The sequence below is a fragment of the Camelus ferus genome, chromosome 19 (genome assembly GCF_009834535.1).
Source record: "Camelus ferus isolate YT-003-E chromosome 19, BCGSAC_Cfer_1.0, whole genome shotgun sequence".
Classification (NCBI taxonomy): Eukaryota; Metazoa; Chordata; class Mammalia; order Artiodactyla; family Camelidae; genus Camelus; species Camelus ferus.
The window spans coordinates 32,617,400-32,637,023 of NC_045714.1; the positions used below are offsets into that span (position 1 = coordinate 32,617,400).

Sequence of the window (19,624 nt, forward strand, 5' to 3'; positions counted from 1 at the left end):
CTATCAAATGGCATAGAAGTGCACAGAGAAAGGCAAGGACTGATGTCCATCAAATCCCCTAAAAAGAAAACAGGATTGTAAGGGAATGAAGGACATTATCAATTGTTGCTTTTTGTCTTTACTCAAAAAAGTCTCTTTAGAAATGAAGTGACTCAATGAGTCAGCACCTGCTTTTAACAAGATCCCCAGAGGATTCGTTACCTCTACTGAAGTCTGAGAAACTCTGGCCTATGTGACTCTCTATAGTTCGAGATTTTCATTTTTTATAGTGAACACATATTTGTGTATTACCTGTGTAATTTAAAGATAATTTAAAGAGACTAGATTATAAAGAAGGTGAAAATTCTGAGGGGAGAGTGACCCACCTGGACTGGATGGGGAGGAAGGAGTCCACTGAGCCAGGCCAGAAGGTGACAGCCAGCCACATGCGGAGAGTTGAGGAGCTTGTCTCTGAGTAGCAGCCTCCTGAAAGCGAAGGCAGGAGGGAAAAGGGGGAGAAGTCCCGAACAAGTCCCCGAGCTGGAAAGTTCTGTTTATGCTCATCGCAGGAGCCTCAATACAAGCTGACATCTGGCCATAGTAGACCCTTATAACTGAATGAAGTGTTAAAGGATCTGAAGTTCCAGAGGTGATAATAATGGAATTACTGCAAACACGCGTCCATGGACACAATTCTAAGGACATCATCGAGACAGCAAGTAGGGAAAAAAGCAATTCTTTCAGCAGTTACCACAGTTTCTCTCTTTCCTGATTCCTTTGGGCAGGACTCTTGCAAGAAGCAGATTTCCAGCTGCATGCGAAAATGAAAAGATTTTTCTTTTTATGTTAAATACAAGCAAATTGATTAAATAGGAGACAGCATCTGATTGCTAGGAAATCAGCGATTCAGACAATATGGCCATGGCACCTGGAGATGGGGAAGGAGGAGGCAGGAGGGAAGGAAGCCGGTGCAACTTGTCCACACCAAGGACACTCAAGGGCCAATGGGACTGAGCTCTGGAGGAGGAGGATGTGACATCACCTGGTCCAGCCTCACGGTTTACAGGCCCAGGAAGGAAAGGGACACCAGGAGTTGGCTGTGGTCCCAGAAACAGAGCTCAGGGCTTCCTCCCCTGCCTCATCTTTCTCCTCCCTCCCATTTTCTCTCCCCACCTCCACCCTTCTGGCTGCTGCCCTCCCACCTCCCTTCTGTCTCTGAGTACCCTCTTCAGTATGTATATTTTATTTAAATAAAAAGTTGTGGAGTTGAAGGCGTATTTTGGTTTTGTTGCCTTTTTTTTTTTTTTTTTTTTTTTTTTAGAAACAGCATTAAGTAGAAGGAAGATATTCAATGTGGGTTTTTTCAATGCAGGCGAGAAGATGAGAATTTACTCTGCAGGGTTTGAGGTAAACCATGAGAATTTAAGGAGGCTAGTAAGTGAGTGAGATCTAGTCAGAGAAAACTTCCAATAGGAGCTGGGCTTTAAGCCAGGCCTTAAAGAAAAAAAAAAACCTTACTGGGTGCAGTAGCTAAGCAATGACTTTCTAGCTATTAGCCTTATTCTCACGGGCAGCACCACTGACTCCAGGGAAGGATGGGGAGCTGGATGAAATGTGTATGTGCCCACTCCCATCCCATTCCAGCAGTGGAGGCCCCTCTCAGAGCCCCTACCCTTCCCTCTGAGAGACTGAATATACAAAAGGACGTGGCCAGGCCATATATGAACTCTCTGCAGTACCCAGCCAGGAAAGCCAATCCACAACCTCTGTAGTAGTCGGCCTTGAATGATCAGGACTTGGTCAATGTGTGCCATCTTCTTCCCGGTCCCTTACCACTCCTTCCTTTCTTCCAACTCAGGATCAATCAGAGGAAGTCAAATATGCTCCTGACGTCCCTCTTCTAGTTAGCTGGCCTCCAGTGTCCTAGGCAAACAGCCTCCAATCACAGCACATCTGAAGCCTTCCCTTTTTTTTTTTCATCATGCTCTCCCATTCCTGCCTGCCTTTGATTCCCTCCCTGCCAAATGCAAGTGACAGTGGCCTTTCTTGCCAGCTCTGAATGAACAGCCTCTGTTTGTTGTCCTGTGAGTGACCTTGGTTTATCTCAGTATCTCTAACAGGGAGTCTGAACATACTCATAAAACCAACACCCAAATCAGGAAGTATCTATCCCTCCCAAAGCTAACCATGCTGACTTTCAGCACCATAGATCACTTTACTTATTTCTGTATTTTCTATAGGAATAGAATCACACAGGGAGCACTTTTGTATATGTACTGACTTCTTTTGCTCAACATCATGTCCGTGAGACATACCCATGTTGTGTGTAACAATATTTTCATTCATACTCATTGTTGTATACTAATATTCTACTGTATGACTTTATCCTAACTTATATAACCATTCTACCATGGATAGACATTTGGGTTGATTCCAGTTTGGGGCTACTATGAACAGTGCAGTTAGAAATATCCTTGCACATATCTTGGTAGACAAGAGCTCTCGTTTCTGTCATGTACATACCTAGAAATGGAACTGCTGAGTCCAGGCTATGCATGTGCTCAGCTTTAGTAGATATTGCCAATTTTCTAACAGGGTTTTTACCAACTTACAGTCCCCCTAAAGTCTGAGCGTTTCAGTTGCTCTATATTTCCATCAACACTTGATCTTGTCAGACACTTTCATTTTAGCCTTTCTGGTAGGTGTCTTTATAAATTTACACTTAATATTTTTCTTGTTCCCTAGAGGATCTAAGTTTCACTGCTTTTCTGGATTTCATTGTTATAATTACTGATACTACATGATTGATCAAAATAACACTTGTCCCTCCCCCTTCCACCTCCACCCATGCTTTTGGACACTCCTTTAGACCACTCACAATTATACTGCAGGCAGTGGGTGATGGAGGGGGCACCTAAGGTGGACTCCTTGCTTTACTGTTGTGTCTCCAAGGCCCATCCCCGTGCTCAGGACACAGTATTTGTTGATGTTCATGTTGTACATGAAAACATGACATGAAAGCTATTTGTCTCCAACACACTTTGTGAGCCATTTCCAAGCACTGCAGGGTATGCAGGTGTCTTACTCATTTTAGGCCTTAGACTTGGCACAAGAGAATCCTTTAACAAACAATGTCTGCTAAACCACACTGGCCTCCAGAGGCCTGGCATTTTGCACTTATGTCCCCTGCCTCGCCCACTGAGCCTGGTCACACACACACACAGTGATTACAGTCATATTGATAAACATCTCTGAGACCATATTAATCATATATTGCACATTATTACACTATTACGGCAAGGGGCAGATCTCAGCACACTGGGCAGAGATGTGATGGTGTGAAATCTCACTTTAATTGGGGTCCCAAGGTCCAGACATCCAATCAGCTATGGATCATGGGCATGCAGAACACCCAGCTCTGGGGCTCAGGGGTCAGAGTTTTCCCTGCATTGTCCCCTCTGGCCCTTCCTCCCTCCCAGTCTTGCAGACCAGCTGTAAATTGGGTCATAATTGTACCCCTTTCATAAGGTCTTTGTGAGGATTAAATGAGTTAGTATACGTAAGGCACCTAGCCCAGCACCTGGCACACAGCATGGTATGAGGTAAGTGGTAGCCCTTTCCACCGTTGCTGTTATTAACAACAGGAGTGAGGAATTCTGGGTGACCATGATCTGCACCAAGTGTGAACTTCATGGCCCCTGCCTACAGGACAAAAAGCAGAAAGGTGAGCATGGGGTGGCAGGGGATAGCATGTGATTTTCATTCATGAAGAGTTATCACTTCCAGCACCAATGAGCCCAGGGACCCTGGACACTACTTTCCCTGCAGGTCGGGGTGGAGGTGTTCCTTGGTCATCAGCTTCACGATAGTGCATTGCTGGAAAGCAAGGGACCTCAAGGCCTGAATTACTCCATTCCTGGGAAACTCCTATAGGAGCAGGAGACATACTGCAGAGTTTGAGCCTGGCCAAGAATGGGAATTTCTGCCTCCTGGAAGGGCTCCGTCAGATCCTAGAGCAATCCCTCGTGCAATGGGGCAAACTGCCACTGGACACACCTGTCAATCACCTCCTCTTTGGGACAGGAGCAGTAGCCAGGCACCTCCAAGGAGCTTGCCAATGAAGGAACCCCTCTGGTTTTCTCCTCCTAAGACAGGGACCCGGCACTGCTTATACTTTGAATTGATTCAAGAGGGATATCACCCACTGAGGCCAAGAAACCAAGAGAGGAATGCCTAATTGTTACCTAATGCTGCCTTGAAAAAAAAGAGAGAGAGAGAGAGAGCCTTTGCCACAAAATCCTTCTGACCCAAGTCTGTCCCTTGGCTTTCTGAACCCTTTACTCTCTGACTTATGAAAGAAATCTGCACAGAAAAAGGAGAATCAGGCAGAAATGAACAAGACTGTCCATGAGTCCATAATTAAAACTGGGTAATGGGCATATGGGGGGGGTATTATTCTATTTTCTCTACTTCCATGCGTGCTTAAGTTTTCCATAATAATAATAAAAAATGTTTCTTAAATGAAGCTATAAATAATCCAAGGCCTGAAAGAGTAAAGGGCATCCTGCTGATCTTTGACTAGGAACTCCCCTAAATCAATTGAATGTGAGTACATCAAACAAGGGAAACGCGGTGAGGGAAAGGCATTGGCCTGGTTTCCGTGGTCCGTCAAGCAGAGTCTGCAGGTGTTTCCCAGGGAAGGAGAAGCACTGGTGGTCCTTGGGCTTTAAGGGAACTTTTTCAACAGGAGAGAGTAAAGATGGAGATGGATTTATATGCAGGTACCTCAGCTACTGGTGAGTCTGCCCTAAGTGCTTAGGACAGTACCTGGCCCTCTGGCCCCACCCTAGCCTTTCCCTCAAGCTGAAGGGTGATTTCCCAAGTCTCCAGGTGTAGGTAGCTGTGCCCACCACAGGGGGAAGAGGTCCCCCCTGTCCTCCTTGGTCCTTCCTCCCTCTCTCCATCATCCATGAGGGGAACCTGCCTGGGTTTCCCTCCTACATGCACCTTCCTGCAGCTGAAACCACACTCCAAACCCAGGACTCCTGAGATCTGACACACGTCATCAACCCAAGCCCTCTCCTGGCCACAGGCCTCCACACACTGGCCAATCCCAATTCTGCTTGAAGTTGGCATTTTAGAGGCCTTCAGATTGAAAACAGCCAAAATAGGGATGCTGTTCAATGCAGGCCAAGTCAGAGCTTCAGGGCAGCATAATTTGAAAAGCACCAGGTAGGTCCCTGGATGTTTCCTACACATATTACCCAAAGGTATATCCCCATATGGCTGGTCACTGTGCTTGAAGTTCTACCACTCAAGTAGCATTCTTTGGGTCTACACACTGCTTTCTTGAGATACTTTTTTCCAAAATCACCTTGGGAGGGTAACACATTAAAACCAGTACCAGTGTATGACTTGTTCTCTGACCTTGGTACCTGGGAGGGAGGGAGGAGCACAGAGGGTGGTTAAGAGCAGGGGTGATGGGGAGTGGTGCAAACAGCTTGGGTAGTGAGCACTTAGTTTCAGGGTGCAGTCTGTTGGGTTTGGAGAGAGGGTTGAAGAGAAGTTCAGAGGTAGAAGTAGAGGTCATTAGGTTGCTGAAGTCCCCTAGGGCAGTGAAAAGAAAGGTTGCAGCAGCCAAAGGAGGGTGCAGGACCTTCAGACTGACAGCTTGGGCGTGGGCCACAAGGACCCCTACCTCATATGCCTCCCCAGGGCTCTAGTCCTTGTCTCTTAAAGAGCCCAGAAATGAAGGTAGCTCCTGAGCCTCCTGTGTCTGCCCCTTGTCCAGCAATGGCCACCTGAAGAGAATCCACAAGGATACCCACCAATCTGGCTGTTGGGGGCACCCCAGCCCCCATCCTGTATAGATGCCCCAGTGGACATGCCTCCCTCCCCACTCCCAAATAATTCCCCAATGCACGGGATAAAGTAAGAGGCAAATAGAAAAGGTGGGGAGGCAGGAGGGTCTGCCATCTGCCTCTAAAGGTGTAGCCAAGTGCTCCAGTTCCTCCATATTTGAATAGGGATAGTAACAACATGTATCCAACCATTCTAAATAGATAAATTCATTTAATCCTCACAACACTAGGATATATACATATTAAAAATGTTATTCATCTCCATTTTACAGGTGAGAAAATGGAGACACAGAGAGGTAAACACCTTGCCCAAGAGCATAGTTAGTGAGAAAGACAGAGCAAGACGCAGGCCTAGGCCACCGTACACTACAGAGTTGCACCCTTACCCACTGGGCACTCTGCCTCTCATGCCCTCATCTCTACTAGGCTGGCCAGGGAGCAGTAGAAGCATTTAGTGGTCACCCACTCTGGGCTAGGCACTTGACAAAGGCCTGTATCCCTCAATCTCAGGAGAACCCAGAACGATGAGCCATGATACACAATGTCCATGTGGCTAAGCAAGACCGGAGAAGTCTGTGGCCAAGGCCACACAGCCCAGAAGGGATGGAGCTGAAATCCAAACCTTGACCTGAGCTCTGCCTTGCAGGTGCTCCCACACCAAGCCCTGTAGGGAGCTGAGGAGATTAGAGACCAGGATGAGACTGGAAAGGGGCTCTTTAGGTGGTCCTCAGGCCTAGCAGCTCGTCAGGCTTCCCAGGAGTCCTTGGGAATCTCCAGACCTCCTCCCCATCCTTATGTGGCAGGGGAGGGGAACCAGAGAGACAGGGGACTAGAAGCTGTCAGGTCCTTGGAGATGGGCCACTTTGCTGCTCCTGGGACAATAGCCTCAGGCTTAGCCACTGGGGGCCAGAGCGATGTCCTATGGGGTTCCCTACCCAACCCATCTGCTGTCAGCTGCCAGGGACTAGGGCAGGGGATGTTGCTGAGCCCTTGTGGTCTCCTGATCTTTGCACTTGGGTAAAGAAGGATAAGGCCTGGACGGGGGTATCTCCTCCAGAGGATAAGGGTGACCCAGATGGCCAGGGTGAGGTCTGGAATGCCTGGGGCAGCCCAGGGCCCAGAAAGCCAAGGATGAAAAGGGAGCCAAGAGGGCACAAGCTGGGATGAAAATGCTGCCTCCCAAGACCAGGCCTGGCCCCTGCCTCCCCTGTGACCCAGCCTCTGTCAGCCCCGCAAAGGGGTCAAGGACGGTGAGACAGCTCTGCTCTGTGGCTCCAGCGGATGTGCTGCGGGGGAAGGACTAGATGCCTGGTGAAGGGGATTTGGGGGATTCACTGGAGCAGACGCCGCCGGTACATCACAGCAAGGAGTGTGGCCAGGAGTGCCCCAGCCACAGCCGCCCCAAGCCATGGGGCCCAGAGGATTCTCCCAACAGTCAGCGACTCCTCCAATTCCTCCTCTGCCTGGAACTCTGGGGCACACGGAGGGGTGCGCATCCCAGGGCTGTCCCCCAGGAGAGGGGCGCTGGGGCCCTCGTGAATCCTAATGGTGTCCATAGACACGTACTCATTCTCCTCTGGGGCGTTGTCAGGCCCTGCGCCCAGGGAATCGCTGCAGCTGATGGCAAGGTCCGCAGAGCAGATGGAGAATGGCTGGCTATCCATCCTGGATACCAGCCCGCCAGGCTTGCTCAGCTCTGGCTCTGAGCTCCAGCGGTCAGAGCTGCTGTCTGGCCAGGGCAAGGTACCTCCAGCAACAGCGCCTGTGGGTGCTGGAGACGCAGGAGTCTCCTGGGAAAGAAAGAGGGACAGGAAGGGACTGAGGATGTCAGGGAGACAAGCCAGGCTGAGTGGCCCCATTCCCAGGCCAGACCAAGAACTAGCACCCTGACCCATCAGTTCTCATAGTGCTGCAAGGCCACCCTTGCTTGGGGACTCAACTCGCTGATGGTACAGGAGGACAGTGGGGGAGGAGGGGACCAAGGCCCTGCAGAAGCATCAGGGGCGACCTCCTCCAGGGCTGAGAGCTCTACTCACTGGTCTGCCTGTGAGCTCACTTCCACCACAGGGATCCCTTGGTCACGGGCGGCCTCATGCGCCCAAGGGGTCCTGGACTTGGTCCCTCCAGGCAAACAATAGCAGAAGGGTTAGACTTGCAGGTTCGGAGCGGGCAGCTGTGGAGGCTGCTGGGTCTGGGCAGCTGCTCCAGGCTAGATGGGCTGGGACTGCAGTCTGTAAAACGCTGGTCACAGTGGGGCAGGCCAGATATCTTGGTGGTGAAGAGCAAGGCATCGAGGCAGACAGGCCACCCTGCTCTACCCTCTCACTGAGGAGATGTCTGCAAAATAGCACTGCTGAGCTTAAAAGGAAGCTGTGAGCTCTAAATGAGTTAGTGCACATGACCAGTGAAGGTGGCCAAGCCCACCTGACCCTTCTGAAGCATCCACACGTAAGAGCTCTCATGATTATTATTACTCTAAAGGACATGGTGTGAGGTCTGATGAGGCTGGGTCTCAGCTGTCCTTATAGCCTCAAAAAAAAAAAAAAAAAGCTCTGGACCAGCCTAGGCTGGAGTCAGAATGGAGACTGGAAAGGGTCCAAGGACAGGGCTTGGGGAAGAGGTCTAGATCACTGCGAGGACTTACCTCCGAGGGTCTGTTGCTGCTCCTGACAGTGGGCCCAGTGTTGGCAGGCACCCTGCTGGGCACCATGGTCGTAGGCTTCTTGTGGTCAGGCACCAGGCCAGCAGGCACTTTGGGTGGCACTGTGCCAGAACGCATTGCATTGATGGGCAATTTGGATGGTACTTGACTGGCGAGCACATTAGTGGGCACTGTACCAGTGGGCTTCAAGCTGGTGGGCAACTTGGAAGGTACTGTGCTGGCAAGTGCTGAGTTGGTAGGTACCTTGGAGGGTGCTGTGCAGGCAATCATAGAGTTGGTGGGCACCCCTGCCCCACTGGAGCAGATAGTGCCTTCAGCCTGGTCACCAGCACCCCCTGCAGAGGCCAAGCCAGTGGAGGAGGAAGAGGTGCCAACAGATGGAGCTGACACTGGGGGTCCAGGCAAGCGGCTTGCCCTGGGGGTAGAACGGGCCAAGGGCTGGAAGGAGACAGTTGGAGACACAGGCCCACGGGATGGTGTGAGGCTGGGGACCACGCCTGCAGGTGGCGAAACAAAAGGAGAAACGCAAACCCACAAGAGTGTTACCCTAAAATCACAGTGACTCAGGGATCAGAGGGCTAGAGAAGGGTCCCTCTGCCCCAACTCACACCATTGCTACTGCATTAAGCCTCCCAACCTCCCACCCACAGCGGGTGTCTCCACAGTCCCTCTGGCCACTTCTCCCAGGCCGGCTGCAGGTGTATCCTTGGTCCTGTCTCTCTTCGGTCCTTGACTTGTTTTCTCACAAGAGTAAATCCCTCCTTCTACCAGGGTCTAGGAGCTTGAGTATCATTAGTTAATGAATAATCCTCTGCTTTTCTTCTCTTGCCTGCCTCCTTTTCCTCTTGTGCCTGCCTCTTCCATCTTCTCCTTAGCCTAGTGGAATCCTGGATGTTTCTCCCACTGCCTTTTTTCCTACCAGTAGGAGCAATCCTCGGCCAGGGCAGAGGGCAACAGGATGGCTCAAGGAGAAGAGCTCACATTAGTCATGTGGCACCAGAGGCCCAGCCAGCCCCCAGCGTGTGCAAATCTTCTCTAATGCCAAAGGGTTTGGGGGCTGCATGGACAAAGCCACCCCTGGGAGGACGGCCTGAAGTGGGGAAAGCAGGAGGGAGCAGGTGGTGATGGTCCATAAAGGCGGAAATATCAGGATTCCCTATGGAACTCTTAGAATGCACATGCCAGGCCCTACTGTGGACAAAGGTCAGGGGTGATTCTGATGTACCCCCCAACTCCCGCCCCAAATCTAATACGACAGAATGTCACGGGAACTGTATCGATGCTTGTACTGAAATCAAAGTACCATTTGCCTCCCTGATCCACAGCAGCATTTCCTGAAAGGTGTTCCATGGCAAGTGGACACTATAAAACACAAATGGAAGCTTGGGGCACAGTTTGGCGTGACAAGAGCATGGGGCACTAAGATGGCTTCTCTGAGCCTTTAACTGCTCATGTGCCTTGTGGCTGTGCCTTGTGGCTTTCCCATGGACAGCGAGGGCTGGCTGGGCACCAGTCATGTGGAACATAGTTTGGGAAATAGTGGTGCAGAGATGTCAGTCTGGGAGATCAGAGCAGACAGCACTATATTACTGAGAGGGCTGGTGCAGGGGTCCAGGCCCTTGGCTGATGAACAACATACTTCCTCAGAGGGCTGAAAAGTTTTGGTGATTTACTGGGAGCTAGAGACCCAGCTGCCAACAGCTGGCCTAGCCTTGCACTCTCCTTCAGGTGCTGTCCTCCAGGTCCTGGCAGATCCTAGAGTCCCTTTGGTATAGTGCATTAGTGGCCCTAATTCACATCTCCTTCCTGTACCCATGCCCTCTGCAAGGTCACCTCATCAGTCCTCTCATCTAGGGATGAAGTCTCTCTCTCTATTTCTTGACACTGGGTTGGCCTTGTGACTTGCTTTGTCCCACAGAAAGAGGCAGGAAGAACTCTGCGCTAGTTTTGAACCTATGCACCAGAAGCCCCTCTCTTTCCTTCTCTTTCTCTCTTTTTCTCTTTCTCTCTCTCAGAACTCTTCTCAAGTATATGAAATCAGCTTGTCTGCTGGAAAATGAGAGACTCATGGAAGAGAACCAAGGTACCCCAGCCAACAGCCAGAGTTATACAAAGCTTATGTGTACACTGACATGTATACAAGCGGGAACTTAGCCAAGATCAGAACTGCCCAACTGAGCGAGCCCCAGTTGCTGACCCACACAATTATGAACTAAATAAATATTTAAAGCCATTAAATTTTGGGATTGTATGTTACACAGCAAATGCTAACCAACATGCCCTCTAAGGAACTGGGTTGTTCCCTGGGATGAGCTCCTTTTATTCCTACCTTTGCCTCCTGTCCAAGACAGCCAGAGGGGCCACTCTAACCCTTACCCTGACCGGGAGGTGAGAAAGGCCCTCTGACTCCGGAGTCTGGACATACCTGCTGTGTGGGTGCGGCCTGGCTCTGTGTCCTGCTCCTGAGGCCCACCGGAGGGGAGGGGGCTGAGAGCCACTGTGTCAGAGGAGGGTTCCGGGGGGCCACTCAGCCTCTTCAGGACAGCCCCAGAGCTGGATGACTGTGGGACTTTCTTTGAACTCTGCAAGAGGGAAAATGTGAATAAGGCAGTTGCTTCTCCCAGGGGCGGGCAAAGGGCAGCTTCTGCTCTTGGGGCAGCTCTCGCAGGCCTCAGCCCACGCCATGGAGCACAGGAGCCAAGGAAGCCCTTGCCTCAGCTTTCATCATTGCCACAACTTCTGTCTACAGGTGACTTTGAACCCACCTCACAGAAAATCATCCTGTCATTTCATGACAGGGTCCCTTTCATCTGTCTGGCCCTACAGAAAGGTCCCCATCTGTGGGACCACTGCACAGACCCCTGTCTTGGGATGCAAGTCCATGACTTTGTGTCTCCTTGATACCCTACATCATATCCCAATAGAATCAGTCATCTTTCCCCCCAAACTTGACTTTACTAGGAATGATTTCAGCTCCCACCATCCACCTCCTACCCCCTCACCTCTTGCTCCCTCACTCCCCCTCATTTAATCACCCCTTGATCCCTCGAGCCAGCTCAACATCTCACGTGGACTACTGCAAAGACCTCAAAACTGACCTCACAGCTAGCTGATGACAGAAGGTTGGGGGCTGCCACATAGTGAAGTCCTGGCTGGCAGTCTGGGAGCTGGTCTAGGGCAGATCCCCAGTGGGGGAGCCCTGGGGTTCTGAGCAGAGATTAGGCATGATTTGTGGGGCACAGGAGAGGGCCTCTGGAAGGCTGGGTGAGCAGAAGTGGGCAGACAGGAACACAGAAGCAGAAGGCTCAAGGTAGACTGTGAAGACGCACCTCTCCCGGGGACTCTGGCGGCTCGGTGTCCTGGACAGGAATAGGATAACTCAGCTCATCCTCTCTGTAGCAGTTGTGGAGGCTGCTGGGGGCCACAGCAGGAACTGACGGTGGCTCCACTGGGGCTGGGGGTTGGTTTGGAGTCCCTGAGGGACAAAGATACAGTGATGTCGAGGAGGAACTGGGGGGCTGTCAGTGACAGGAGAGGCCTGGGTGTTCCTAGGCCCCCAGGTCCTTGTCTGTCAGTCCCACAGCTCCAAAAGCTGTCCTGACGTGGGAGGTACTCCCCAAAGGTGACAAGCTTCACCAAGTGGAGGCAGGTGTGGAAGGGAGAGTGGCGCTAGAGAGGACAAGGATCAGCAGAAGGAGCAATGGGTGAGAGGAGAGTACGGAAGGGAAGGGCACCTCGCAGGCCTCTCACCACCCAGACTGTGTCAGCAGTCATCACTTCTGTCCCGGACATCCTGGGACCCAGGCGCTTCCTCCTCCTCCTCCTCCTCACGGGTGGCCCTCACCACTAACTGACCCCTGACTTAAAGCTGCCTCCTCAGTCCCTCTCCTTTGCCCCTACCCCTGGCCCCACCACAGCTGTCTGTATTTGAGGGAGCCACTGCTAACCTCCACAAATGAAGAGATGAGTTAGGGAGGAAGGAAGGAGGGGAGAGAGGGAGGGAAGAAGGAAAAGAGGGAAAAGAAGAAAGGCAAACACACAGACATGCTAAGACTGTAAATCTAAGCAGGGTGTCAGTAGTTGTCTCTAGTCTGAAATATAAGTAGGGCTGGCGCAAGTCTTCCTGCTTCAGCCCCTGAGACCCTGAGCTCATCAGACCCTTCCCTGGGCACTGGGCCTGGCAGGGAGCACCGAGAGACACTGAGGGATAACTGGGCAGCTGTGGGTGGGGGCTAAAAGGCTTCAGGGGAAACCAGTGGGAGGGGAAGAGATGACGAGAAAGGAAGGAAGGAATCCACGGGGAGAAGAGCGGGAAAGTGAAAGGAGGGGAGAGAGATGAGCAGAGAGAGGGAAGGTGAACTGAGGGAGAGGAGACAGGAGGAAGAGGGTGGGAGGCCATCATCATGGCCACAAAAATTAAGGCTCTATTTGCTGAGCATATGGGAGGGTCTCAGCCCCAGCAGAGCACTCAATACGCCATCATCCCATGGTGTCTACTGCAGCCCTGCAAGGTAGATGTTGCCATTAGCCCTATTTTACAGAGAAGAAGACTGAGGCTTAGGGAGACAAAGGGGCCTGACCAAAGGGTTAATAATGGTTATTAAGTGGCCAAACTGGGATCTACACTCAGGTTTGTCCACTGCCCAGGAGGCTGGAAGGAGGGTGACAGAGGAAGCCAGAGGTATGGGGTGAGGAGAGAAGAAGAGGGGAGGCCAGTGGAATCAGACAGGAGTCCCAGAAGAGGCCCAGGGCAGGAGGCTCACGGGGCAGGTTGCTCTGGTAGACGCGAGCCACTTCGTCAGCGAGGCAAGAATGCTCACAGCTCCTCAGCGCTTCGATGAAGGAATGCACCCAGCCGCTCCTCCGCCGAAGGCTGCTGAAGAGCTCCCACAGGGTGCCCTGGTTCCCCCAGCGCTCATAGGAGGCCCGCAGTCGGTCCTGAAAGACACAGCCCCACTGCCTAGCTCAAGCCAGGTGGTCCTGACCCTTTCCCCACCCTGGAGGGGGTAGCTGCAACTGGAGGTACCTAGAAAGCCACAGAGGGAGGCAACCATCTGAAACTGGGTCAGAGCCTAGGACAAGGCCAGGGTTTGAGCCCAGGTTTAAAAGCAGCTACCAGAAATAGGCTCTCAAGCGTTCTGCTCAGAGCTTTGTATGAAGAATCTTATTTAATGTTATTATTATACCCACTCTACTGATGAAGAAATTGAGGCTTAGCACATACAAACAAATAACCAGGTAGCAGAAACAAAAACCCATAGAAAGCATTTACTGCAGAACTAAATGGCAAGGTAGTCCCATAAACACCAAAACACAAGAGGAAGGAGCCAAACCCCACCAGCCGCAGACCCGCACACCACCAGCATCTGCATGCAGGAGGTGGACGGAGTCTGCTGGGTTCAATCTGGGGACAGCTAAAATGGGAGGGGCCAGGCCCACTCCACAGCATGTGCTGAGGGAGCTAGAACAGTCTTATTCCCATGGACTCTCAAGACTGAGCCCCAGGCTCCCTGCCAGGACAGGTCCCATAACAAGGAGAATGGAATCAAAACTAAACAGGAACAAGGACACAGGACAAGAGAGAGGAAGATGAAGAAAAAGAAGATTCTGGTAAATGTGGGTGAGGGGCCCGGAGCCCAGAAATCTATGCAGTATTTTGGTGCACTACACCAAAACGACACAAGAGGGAGCTCAGGGAGGCTGGAAAGGACACCCTGAGGCACACTTTATTATGAAAGTTAGAAAAATGTCAAGGACGGGAAGCAGGAGACAGACTACAGAGATGGAAGGAGTTGGCCCTGGCCTGGGAGAAGCTCCCAATTCCACAGCCCTGCCCCGAATCAGTGCCTGGTTGTCACACCCTGGCTCACCTGGTCACTTGCTGTGAGGCAGGACAGGTAAGGCAGAATCTCCAGAACATGGATATGGCAAAAATTGCTGTGATTGTTGCGGATATACTGATAAGTCTTGTCCTCGGCAAACGTCATCACTGTCCAGGTTCTGAAGTGACAGAGGGCTCTGGCCCATGAAGTGTGGATGGAATGAGAGAGGAAAAAATACTGGAAGAAAACAGACCACACATAGCAACAGAATTGGGAGTGAGGTTGGGCAAAAAGCAGTTCTTTCTTTCTCAGCTCTTTGGAATTTTTGCTTTTTTCTTTAATAATCCTATTTCATTACTGCCTGAGTCCCAGAGTGAGACCCAGGCAATAATGAAACAGGATTATTAAATTAATCTCTTTAAAAATGAATTGATCGATGAATTTGCTTAAAAACAAACTGATGGACAAACAAAGCAAAACAAAAACAGATCCAGAAGACCTAGAACCCATTTCTGCCCTGCAGGTTGGTCAGTGTTGGGGAGGGCTCTGGCTCCACCTCCCTCATCATCCCCAGGTCTGAATGTGCCCCTAGCTGCTGACAGCAAGAGGGTTCCACCTGGAAGTCCTGCTTCTTTGAAGTATACTGGGGGGAAGGGGAGGAGAAGGAGGGGAGAAGGAGAAGAAAGCACCCAGCGTGATCATAATACAACCCATCCTACTCTAGTGGTCAAGAAAATGAAGTTCCAAGAAATGAAGAGGGCTTGCTAGTTAGTAGAAGAGCAAAGAACTGAGGTCTTCAGGATCCAGGACCAGGTTCTTTCCAGAACATGACTGTAAGCCTACCATTAAAGCTTGCTACATACATATCCTTAGGGTAGGAGGCTGAGTTTCACTCACAGTGTGACCCAGGGCAAGTTACCAGTTTTTTCCAGCCTTGTCCTCACCCCTAAATGGCTCAGAGAGCTTGGTTGACAACACAGTAGTCCAGCTTTGTAAGCCTGAAATTTAAAAGTGCCCCAAGTACAATCAATTGCTGTGGGTTGCTTATGTACTACTTACCACAGTTTGCAATTATAAATGTTTGTTTGCTTGTTTCTTATTTGTCTCTCATGCAGGGAATAAGACAGACAAGATCTGTCATTAACCAATTTATATTCTACTAGAGTGGGACAGATAACGAATCAGTAAATATACCCTAAATAAGAATTCCAGCTAGTAATAAAGTAATAAAGATTACAGAGAAAATAAAGCAGATAAGGAGACAGAGCCCCTGAAGAAGGGCATGCTGCTTGAACTGGGATGGTCAGGGAAGTCTTTCTGAATTGACATTTGAGCTGAACTGTTCTTGGCTGTAAGATCCATGTTTTAGGCAGAGGGCACAGCAAGCAAGAAGTCCTAAGGTGGGAACGAGTTTGGCATGTTTGAAGAACAGAAAGTAGATTGGAGTGATCCAGGTTTAGAAAGTTAGGGGGAGGGGCAAAGATCAAGGTCAAGAAGGTTGGGAAGGGCCACTCACTTAGGACAATATAGGAAAGGACTTTAGGTTTTATTTGGAGTGAAACAGGAAGCGTTCTGAGCACAGAAGGGAGAAGATTTGATTTATGTTCAAGACCTCTGTGGTGGTTTTGAGGACACTGGATTGTGGAGGGAACAGGATGGAAGCAAGGAGACAAGTCAGGAGGCGATAGCAGGGAACACGTAATGGGTATGGCCAGTATAGTAACCATGGAGATGGCAAGAGTGGCTGGATTCCCAGTATTCTGTGGATATGAGAGGTAAAGGAGAGAGAAGAATCAAGGCTGACTTCTTAGGCACTGGGTGGGTGGAGGGTGCTACTTAGCAAGCCAGAGAATCTGGGGAAGAAGTAGTGGTGCAGAGGGGACTCCAAAGCTCCATTTTCAACAAGAGAAGCATAAGATGCTACTGGAGTCCAAAGGGGTTTTCAAGAAGGGAAGGGAGCAAAGGAGAGAGGGGCAGGCTGGAGTAGAAACATGGGTGTCAAGATTAGGTGGGAAGCCTAGGAGACAGTGTTGCAGAGCAGAAAGTTCCCAAAAGCTGTTCAGGCTGCCAGGCTTCTGCCACATGGGATATGGGGCAGCAGTCCTGCCGACCTGCTGCTCACTGGCCTTACAGCCACATGTCCCATGACTTGCTCTGCAAACCACCAGGTGCTACATTCCCGGTGGGGCAAGTACTAACTACAGAGGTCAAGAGGATCAGGGAGGTGGGGTGGGGGTCCCTTGAGCCTTCAGGAGATGAGGAAAGAACAACTCTGTGGTGGCAGACTCTTTTCTCCTTCTCTCCCAGGGGATCAAGAGTCAGGTGATAACGTTCTTCTGCATCCCAGCGGGAGGCATAGAGTTTAGCAGGAGCATGGGGGAAGAAAGGGTCCAACCAAAAAGAAAGGAAGCCCATATTTGTTCATATTTATTGAGGGTCCACTATAGGCAGGCACAACCTAAGTTTCTTTCATTTAATCCTTGCCACGATCCCACGAGAGAAGAAGTGACGCCAAGTTGCACGGCTGAACTTTGGCCTGACAGGACTGCAACCCAGGACCTGCTGCCTCATTGCAACTCACCATACACCTTGCAGGGCACAGCGACCCCTGCAGCAAGTGAGACTCATACAACCCCTCCTGGGGCGAGGGCCGGGGCGGAAGAGAGGCGCTGAGTGAGGGTGCTCCTGGTAGGACGCAGTATTTTAGTCCCTTCTCTTGTGAGAGATGGAAATCTTTCCGACAGGTCTGAGGACATTCCAACACTGCCCTCCAAAGCAGCGGTTCTCAGCTCGCTAACTGTTCCTCAGACGTCTCTCAGTTTCCAAACAGTTTTGTTTTTTCCAGTGTTTTCCTGGCGCCCTCTTGCCGTCTCACAGAAGATTCCCGGCGGAGTGTTCCGGACCGCCGCGGCAAGGAGCGATTCCGACCCCACTGCTCCTGAGGCTCCGAGCGCTTTCCAGAAAGAAAACTCCACCCGCCCGGAAGGGACGAGGCCTCATAGCCTCAGGGCCTATTTCTGAATTCCTGGGCCAGATCTAGGTCCGGGGAGCGCCAAGAGGCCGTTCTGAACAGGTGTCACCACGGGGAACAGTCAAGACCCAGGGGAGGGCGGCAGCCCTCGACCCGCAAGCGCGGCCTTGGCCGCCAGGGGTTGGCGCACCCGGGATAGGCCTCGCCTGGAGGTCACCCTGGGCCTGCCAGCGGCTGGAAGAGCCCAGCAGCCAGGACCCAACCTCCCCTTCAGCCCGAGCAGACGCCCCGCGCCACCCACCCCCCGAGTCCCTGGTGCAAGATGCGGCGCGCGGAGCCCTTGATGCCTTAATTAGGACCCACTCTTCCTGGCCCCCCGCGCCACAAGGCCCACGCGCCCTGGAGGACTCCCGAGTCCCATTCGGCTCCTGCACCGCAGGCCACCTTCCGGAAGGACGTCCGTGCGCCCTGAGCTGAGAGGACAGAGCTCCCGGCGCAGCGCTCTTACCTTGGGTAGTCGCGGTCAGGCGACCAGCCTTTGATCGAGGACAGCCCGGAACCCTCCCCGGCAGGGAGGCAGGGAGGGGCAGGGCCCGGGCCGCGCGGCCACAGGCCAAACGGCGGGGGCGGGGCTTCCGGGCGAGCTGGATCCTCAGGGCGGCGGGGGCAGGCGCTTGGCCTCGGTTTTGGGGCCTGGATGCGCTGGACACGCACTCGGGACTGGCCTCGGTTCCTGCTGGGGCGCGGAGGAGCAAATGTTCTTTTTTTGTTCCTCTCGAGCAACTTCCAGGGTAATTCTCCAAGGGTCTGGCTAGAAACCAAGTAGAAACTGTGGCGGACTCGGTCCCGACGCTTCCTACGCAAAGCTACCCCTCCTCCCGCCGAGTAATTTGTGGGGTGAGGGTCTTTATGTCGTTCGCTCCTGGGCGCCCAGGGCCCAGCACACAGGGTGCTCAGTAAACACTGGGTGACACACAAAGCTCACAAGGGCGCGAGCATTCAGCCAGGCGACGCTCCCCCTGGGCTTGAGGAGGCAGGAAGGAGTGGCGGGGGCGAGGGGGGTGGAATTTTGGGACAGGTAGGTATATACAGGGCAGGGGCGCCAAAGTTGGCTCGCCAGGCACTTCCGGTGTGGGCCTTGAGTGCTGCGTGGGAAAGTCCTCTCCGCCCAAGGATTTGGGGCGGTACCTCTCCTAAGTGCTCGCCAACCGCCTCACCCTCCCTCTGCTGGGGCAAAGGCCAGGAATTACTGAGTGCTCACTGGGTTCCAGGTACAGATTTAAAGTCTTACGTCTTAGGGCCCATTAAGTATTCTCAAAATAACCGGGTAGAGGTTTCTTTTTTCCTGTTTTAAAGAGAGATCAAAAGATTTGGGGAAATGGCAGTTCTTAAGTTAAACGTACGCCAACCGTATCACCCAGCAACCACTCCTGAGTGACCTATGGGTCCACCTAGAAACAGGCACGATAGCTAACGTTCATAGTGGCTTTATTCATAATAGGCAAGCTCTAGAAACAACGCAAATGTCCATCAGCAGGAAAATGGAGACAAACCGTGTCATATACAGCAGTGAAAAAGAACAGACAAGAGAAACAAATTATTGATAAACACAACACGGATCAATCTTACCAGGATGAATAGGCATCATGGCTAACCAACCAAGCACAAAGAGCACATGCTGTTTGCTCCAAGTCACAAGGTAAGCTAAGATTCAAAAACTGGCAAAACTCATCTACATAAGTAGAAATGATATCACTGGCTATCTCTGGGGGGTGTGTTGAGGGGTTGGGTACCAGAGAGCCTTCTACAATGATGGAAATGTTCTGTATCTTGATGTAAGTGGTGAGTACTTGGGCTTGCACATATGTAAAAAATGCATTAACTGTACACTTAAGATTGTTACACCTTTACTGCAACTTAAAAGAAAAATAAGACAACTGAGGAGTAAGAGTTTGGGCCAGGATCATGTGCAAATGCCAATCTCCAAAGCCAGTGCTCCCAAACTGAATCATAGAAAGATACCTGAACACCTTTTTTTTTTTTTTTATTACCTTATGTGGTAACCCTGTGGATATTTCACAACATTCAGCATTTACAGAATGGTGTTAATGTCACACCTGAACTCAACTAACTGGGATAAAGCCAGCTCTGCCTTGTTTAGCCAAGACAGGTTGAATGTTGATTAGTTTGAGAATTACTCCTGCCTGCTACCTGCCCCGAATCCAGTGACCTCATATCCAATTCTCGCAGGAAGAATATTGGAAGTATGCTGACTGGCTTCCAAAAGCAGTTGTCACCCCTGTCTTTGCTGGACCTCACAGGGCATTAA

General features: G+C 51.3%; 1 protein-coding gene across 2 annotated transcripts; it reads right to left on the reverse strand.

The window, feature by feature from the left end:
• Positions 1-3,231: 3,231 nt before the first annotated feature.
• MAVS (mitochondrial antiviral signaling protein) lies at positions 3,232-17,958 on the reverse strand. 2 transcript variants are annotated; one of them, XM_032461891.1, is made up of 7 exons: positions 17,804-17,958; positions 14,373-14,561; positions 13,266-13,440; positions 11,832-11,977; positions 10,928-11,084; positions 8,485-8,999; positions 3,232-7,630 (listed from the first exon to the last, which is right to left on the reverse strand). In XM_032461891.1, exons 2-7 carry the CDS (start codon positions 14,487-14,489, stop codon positions 7,172-7,174), a joined length of 1,569 nt encoding a protein of 522 aa, XP_032317782.1. In that variant the 5' UTR covers positions 14,490-14,561; positions 17,804-17,958; the 3' UTR covers positions 3,232-7,171. The 2 variants fall into 2 exon arrangements, with proteins under 2 accessions (XP_032317782.1, XP_006187193.2); XM_006187131.3 differs by lacking the exon at positions 17,804-17,958 and adding an exon at positions 16,906-17,768.
• Positions 17,959-19,624: the final 1,666 nt, after the last annotated feature.